General features: G+C 40.5%; 1 protein-coding gene across 2 annotated transcripts in view; it reads left to right on the plus strand.

Annotated features, from left to right (window-relative positions):
- Positions 1-7,500, plus strand: part of LOC135219378 (nephrin-like) — a 330,968-nt gene that overhangs the window by 304,938 nt on the left and 18,530 nt on the right. For both annotated transcript variants that reach the window (XM_064256103.1, XM_064256104.1), the window contains exons 8-9: positions 267-397; positions 3,118-3,277. In XM_064256103.1, coding sequence (XP_064112173.1) covers positions 267-397; positions 3,118-3,277 — 291 coding nt within the window. The remainder of the gene's footprint in view (positions 1-266; positions 398-3,117; positions 3,278-7,500) is intronic.

Raw genomic sequence — 7,500 nt, forward strand, 5'->3', positions numbered from 1 at the left:
AAATGTTCCTTAATTGATTTTTAAGGATGGACGTTGAAATCGTTGGCCGTGTTCTTATGAGACTGCCTGCTTCAGTGAAACAGCATGAAAATAAAATCTAATACTTATCTTTTCCAGAGAAACCATGTGTACGTACACACACACACACACACACACACACACACACACTCGCATATATACTATATATCTGTGAACCATATAAGTCACAACTAGCCATACAACATATTCTTGAGTGAAATCAACGGAAATGTTCAATTCATTTCCAGATAAACCTGAAGTGCAGCTAGCACTTGGACGAGCCCTGGACCCCAAAGAAATCAAAGAAGGCGACGACGTCTATTTCGAATGCACCATTCATGCTAATCCAGTTGTTCACAGAGTGGCCTGGTACCACAATGTAAGTATGCCACTTGAAACTCACAAATTTCAGTGTTTGTACATAATATACTGTATATTTATGCCTAATATTCATGTATATTATTATTTTCCTGTAAGAGTATTCCAGTTAATTACTTAATGGTCATTCTAATGTAACCTAATTCATGGTACCTACTGTGTTTTTAATACAATTCCACGGTAACGTAAAGTTACTCATTTAAATTACAGTTTTCTACCAAGACCAGAAACCCTAATCAAAGAAAACGTACTTGAGGGGATATCCCAAGAAATTTATGAAATGGCATACTACTTTCTGATAATAAACTAAAATATAGAATTAACCAGTCGGTTCTACCAATGGATGTTATAGCTAAATGGTATAATGGTTGAAAAACTGAATTATTATTATTATTATTATTATTATTATTATTATTATTATTATTATTATTATTACTATTATTATTATCTCGGAAGGAGACCCTCTCGTAGACATGTTTTTTGTTAAAAATAACTGCTGCTTCCGCACTATTATCTTATCAGCACTATTTTAATCTTATAAAGAGTCTCTATCTTTCTGATGACGGCTTTCTCGTTGTTGCTTAGACTGGCGAGCAACGCACCAAAGGGCATGGTAAAATTCGGTTTTGAGTCATTTGATTTATTATTGCTTATACAATTCTCTCTCTCTCTCTCTCTCTCTCTCTCTCTCTCTAACGCGACGTTTCCTCCTGATCGACAGGACATTATCAAGCGATAACTGCTGAGGGACTGAATTCCAGTGGTTGTTTGTTTGTGTTGTTTTTGATTTAGCTGACCTTGTGTCAGCACGGGCTCTGCTACAGAGCAGCCCGTAAAAAATTCCAGTGGCGAGTCTTCTCCTTATATCGTGGTGTTGCGAGCTCTCCAGTACGGTCAGAGCACTTCTCCGGAAGGTCGAGTTTTTATTGTTTCCCGGGAAGGTGACTCATACGGCGGGGGCGTTGACTAGTCTTGCAGACCTTCTCAGGTAGGGTGGGGGTATCACCGGGAGCCTCTTGATTGGCTTCTACCTGCGTGACGTCACCTGGTATTGTTCTCATGTCCGGTGTTCGTTCCATGCGCGCTGGTACTTTCGTTAGGGGAGAGGGTGTGGTCCTCCTCACACACGTCGGTATCAGGAACGCTTCTTGGGTGGTATTGAGGGGAGGCTTTCTTCGAGGATGAGCAGCGCTTCTAGGAGACGCAGACGTCGTGGGTCAGGTGCTCTCCCGATGATCTTAGTATTCCTGACGATGTCGTCTCTCGTGATGTTTCTGCGGTGTACTGCAAGGGCGTGCTGCCTAATGGCGCCCTCCTGGGTCGTGGCAGGAAATCCGTTTTTGACAGGCGCATCGTCGTCATGCCGATGTAAATCCCAGGGCATCCTTGGGCGGGGCATACGTATCGGTAGACGACGTTGGACTGCTTCAGGGGGTCTCCTGCCGGTGGGGAGGGGTTGTTCTTCATCAGGAGGTCTTTCGTACGCCGATTCTTGTAGTAAATAATGAGGGACACTCTCTTTCCTTCCTCCATGGGGCGGACGTGTTCCTTCTATTTATTTTCTTCAAAGGGGGCAATGCTGCTTCTTCTTCCTTGTATTGGTGGTGCATGAAGGCTTTATAGAAAAGTTTGATATCCGGGGGCCGGGGGCGGAATGTTCCTTCTCTCTTCCTCCGTCATGTACCACTTGTCAAGGGCGGCTCGAGTTTCTCGGTTTACGAGTTTTGTTCGAGTACCCATTGTTAATTAGCATCTGGGATGCTCGGTCGAGTTCGAGGTGTGTGTCCTGCCACGTCGAACAGTGCGAGAGGGCCCTCCTGACGAAGGCCCTGACGGTGGTGGTCTTGAACCGCGCAGGACACTCGCTATCACCATTCAGACAAAGTCCGAGGTTCGTAGCTTTGGTGTAAACGGTCGTCGCCAACTTCTGATTCGTCTTCGTGACAAGGACGTCGAGGAAGGGAGCCGATCGTTGCTGCTGTACTCGACAGTGAAGTTGAGTGCGCTGTTCTGCAGGAACTGCTGCCGAAGGGCTTCTACCTCATCCTCGCAGTCGGCTTGCACGAAGATGTCATCGAATGTAGCGTGCGTATGTGCGGGGACATCTGTGTTGCGAGAAGACCCTTTCTTCCACTTCTCCCATGTAGAAGTTAGCGAAGAGGACTCCTAAGGGGGACCCCATCGCTACGCCGTCCTTCTGGCGGTACATCTGTCCTCGGCGGGTGGTGAAAGGGCTCTCTTCGTACAGATATCCAGCAGGGTTCTTAAGGAGTCTTCTGGGATGTTAGGGGGTCTCATATCGGGGGATTCCTATATACCCGCTCCATGATGATCCCTATTGTCCTCGTCGACTGGGACGTTGGTGAATAGGGACTCAACGTCTAAGGACGCCATGGTTTCCCGCACCGGGGGAGTCGCGGATCTTCTCCAAAAATTCCACCGATGAGGTGAGGCAGTACCTGGAGGGGATATAGGGGGTTCAGAATTTTATTAAGGCGTTTGGCCAGAGCGTAGTCGGGGTCGGGGCGGGTGTTTGGGTACAGAAGGAAAGTCCTGTAATAAGGGGAACAGAGAAACTTCTATACAAAATAAACGCGCCTGAAATAGCCATTACTTTCAATAAAACCTGTATTATTATGATTATTATTATTATTATTATTATGATCACTGCTGTTTTCTCCCATATGAGAATTACTAAGATTATCCTGTCATTATTACAAGGGTGAACTGCTGGAAGCCAACAAAAGCGCCGGCTTGCTGATCTCGGAGAACAGTCTCGTCCTCCAAAAGGTGAAGAGAAAGAGAGCCGGCGACTACACGTGTGCCGCTCATAACTTGGAAGGACAGGGGCTCAGCAATTCTGTCAAGCTTAATATTATGTGTGAGTTACGCAGCGTAATGTAGGCTCCTGTCTAGGGAGTACTTTTTTACCTTTTGAAAGTTGTCAACTCATTTTTTTTATGTGGAAGTGTGGTGCAAGTATGTAAGTACAAGTACGTTTAACCAGTACAGTGTATATGATGATACGTCTGTATACACAAAATATGTATAGTGTAAGTAAATACCTTTATATTTAGGTTATTTGAGTAGGTACTTACATACATTGGTCTAATTAAAGTATAAGATTGAGTTCTGAAGAAGTTTTAGTCTTATACAGTATGTAGGGATGTACTAATATCCAATTCTTCTGTATATGGTTACGCTCAAAATTCTATTATTTAATCATCTCTATGACAGATACTGCGAGTTTTAACAATGATTATTACAGAGCGAATGTTTTTTTTTTTTTTTTTTCATGGAAAATGGAAACATAATTTTGGTAACAAAAATGCGTACATAGAAATAGATGACAAAAAAATAATGGAAATTTACAAAGAATGAACACAGTTACAGCTATTTTTTCATTTCTGTGGTGCAGTGACCTAGAAGGAAACGATAGGCTTCGTATATAATTTTTGAAATAGAGGAAGGAAGAACTTCACAAAGGTATTGTACATGAACAGCTAAACAAGGCAAAGCTGAATCAAAACTAGAATAAAATCAAACACGGATTTTGAAGATCGCAAGAAAAATAAAAAAAAGGAAAAGTAAAAACAAAATTGAGAGAGAACCTAGCATGAGTTGAGAGGCAGCCTAGCAACAGGAATATTAAGGACGAAAAATCGGTGTTTTCTTGAGATAGGGTTGAGAGGGCAAAGAGGTTCCTTTATCTTTTTCCAGAAGGGGAAAAATAAGGAAGATGGTAACTTTTAAATGGGGCAAACAACTTGGCTTTTGTTAGTAGCAGTGTTTTGAAAGGTGGTCTTGTTTTTTAAGCGTTACACAAAATGTATTTTCTGAAAAAGAACAAAACTTGGAATAACTGCAAACCCCGTTGGTAAATAATGGAGAAAAGTAGAGAAACGTTTTACTAAAGGTAACCTTGAACATATTTTTCAAATATGTTCCTGCTGGTGTAAAATGCCGTCTAAAATGACGGTAATAAGAGGATGGGACTTATGGTCCTGAAATAAAATTGTAGCATGAAGTCCTGAAGCTCAGATCAAGGTACCCTCATAGGAGCCAGTGTGAAAGAGGCTTACTAGGGCTGAACGACGGCGTGTCTAGACACGAAATTCATGACCCTTAGAAGGGTGTTGTTGCACAAAGATAAAATGGACGTACGGATACACTAGTGTTTATTGAGTATCTCTTTACCCAGCCTCCTAATTTCCGTCTTCTGCAATGCCGGTCTATTGCTCGTCTCGTGAAACAGCTTCATTTTTTCTCCGTTTTTGGGCTACTTAAAGACGTTACGCATTCAGTAACATTAGCCGAAACATAAAAAATATAAATACATATGACAATAAGTAAAACGAAAAGGGCATAAACAAATAATCTGGAAAGTTACAATGCGCTCAGTTCTCGGCAAAGAATTGAGGACAAAGGCCATTACGGAATGTTCTTTCACCTGAAGGAAAATCTCACTGCAGTAGATAAGTCCACAGGAAGACGAGAACAAAGGAAGTCACACACTCGCACGAAATTAAAATGCCACGCGCGCGCGCAAAAATTATATGCAACCAGGGTGAGGTCACTTCCAGTTTACAATAAAGGAAAAAACAGCTTTCATTCTCGATAGAAGTAAACAAAAACAAGAGATAATCGAATGTACGAAGGCCACGAGTACCTAGACAGCAAGGGCGAAGAGTGGGTTTAAAAGAAATACACTTCATATTTTTCAGTGAACGTCAGGAAGCTTGGAGTGGAGCGTGAACGCCGAGCAAAGCCAACTTATGCTGACCCGGTAAGCGGAATGGCGATTGGTCCTCATAACTGTGAAGAAAATTGTCTTAAGTAAATGAGGAAGACCATTTTGTAGAAATCTTGAACGAAAAGGAAGGTTTTATTCACGCCCAAATTCTGGGACTAGAGATAAAATCTATTTACTCGTGATAGTGGGACTGATGAAAAATACCACCCACTCAAAAATATTTGGGACTCAAGCAGGGACTAAAGCACAAGTTTTAATCGACTAGGAACTGTTGGTAGTGGAAAAAAAACTAGCATACTTCAAATCTGTTTTGAATTGGATAACTTTTTCGAACATCTAAAATGTGTAACTTGAAACTGTCTGTACGCAGAAAGGATTATTTACATAGAATCCAGGACAGAAATGATAAATTACTCTCATCTCAAGTTGTAAAAAGACGAGAGAGAGAGAGAGAGAGAGAGAGAGAGAGAGAGAGAGAGAGAGAGAGAGAGAGATGTATGACAATAGAGCGAGAAAGAGAAAAAAAGGCTAGACGAGAGAGGGAGAAAGCGATTGAACTGTAAATTTTATAAAGCAACATACGATCGATATCTCGGTGAGATAGGAGGCCATTTGGCTGCATGAGGCGCAATAAAGTTGGACACAACGGGAAATTTTTGCTGTTCTTGAAATATAATTCTTTTTTTTATTCAAGTTGCTTTGTATCAGAAAAAAAAAAAAAAAAAAAAAATAAAAAAAAAAAAAAAAAAAAAAAAAAAAAACACTGAAAACAAATATACTTCTGCCTGAGATGAGAGCTTTATAAATCTTCTGGAAAACATCTTTTAGTCTGGAAGACATTGTGAAGAAACGTTAAAAATGATAACCATATGCTAATATAGTATACTGAAAGCGGACATATAATTCAATTACAGTGTAAAGATTAAGTCTATGGAGAGGAATGCAATGAAGACCACTGAACTCGATAAACAAGAAATGCGTGAGGTAGTTAAATATGGGAGGTCTGAAAGGTTCAAGAAAGCGCGTAGCAAGGGCAGAAAGAAGCTTTTTGTAGTCAAGGTGCAGACGGAGGATGAGTTCAGGTCTTGGTGGAGTAATAAAACGTGAGAATTAGAAATGGAAAAGGAAAATAGTAAGATGTCCAGGGGGCAGAACTGAAACGAGAATCGTGTAGAGCTACACAAAAGGAAGCATTTGAAGATGAAAAGGAGAGAGAGTGGAAGAGCCAAAACTGGTGAAATACTTGAACTGGATGGGAATCAGTTCGGTAAGGAGAAAAGGTTGTTCTAATGGAAAACAAATGCTGAGGGAAGGCTTATCAGCAAATGGATCTTGCAATCAAACGTGGAAACAGAGAAATTCTGTCATGGTTACTTGATATAAAATATATGATAAAAGAGAAACAAAGGCTCCAGTGCAATAAATAAGGGTAATAAAAATACTTTTGTTAAGGAAAATGTAGCTTATGCTTTGAATAAAGTTATATTATCAAAAGATTGATTACTACACCTAAGAAGGTGCATGAAGGAGTTCTGGTAAAAAAGGATGGTAGCTTAAAAAAAATACTACCATTAGAGGGATAGTCTAATCTTACAAGATGTACGAGTCATGGGATTAAGACAAATTTCGTTAAAGGTTTGAAACTTATCTAAACATAGTTTTTGCTATTAATGGTGTATATGAATCTGGAAAGAACTTACAACAGAACTGACGAACGTGTATCTTGGAGAAGTAAAGATATATGGTGAATAATAATTTTGATGAAGGTCCTTTGATTTTTAATGGTATAAGCTAAACTTCTGTGAAATATTTGAGTTTGATGTTTCTGATGTAAAGCTGAATCTCCGTCTGTAAGGGTTATGATTCTATGTCTATTGAGCTTATGTATATTGGCGGAATTATAAGCATAATAGAGAAAAGACAGACCAAAGTGCGAGTTTTGGGGATAAAAAAAAAATTTGTGAACAGCATGTAAAGCAGTGGTGCTCAGCCTTTCTTAGGCCCATGCACCCTTTCACCATATTTCAAAATGAGATTCCCCACGCTTTTGCAAAATTGTCTGCCTCAAAAAGTTCATTTCATATAATATGCAACAAAATACTAACACAACCACACAACCTAGCGGAGAGAAAGCCCAGCGTGCCTCTCAGTAGTGAGGACAGATGCAGATTGCGTTTTGTGTGGCCCTCACCGCCGCCAACTCGCGAATTCTAAAATTCCCCTTTGGGGGATTCCATCCAGGTTAAGAACCAATGATGTAAAGCGTATAATTTTTATAGATAGTGCATTGTTAAAGTTGACGATCAAGAATAGATAAGAAAATGGTTGAAAGGTTGGAAAATGTCTCTAGG

Source organism: Macrobrachium nipponense, chromosome 1 (genome assembly GCF_015104395.2).
Source record: "Macrobrachium nipponense isolate FS-2020 chromosome 1, ASM1510439v2, whole genome shotgun sequence".
NCBI lineage: Eukaryota > Metazoa > Arthropoda > Malacostraca > Decapoda > Palaemonidae > Macrobrachium > Macrobrachium nipponense.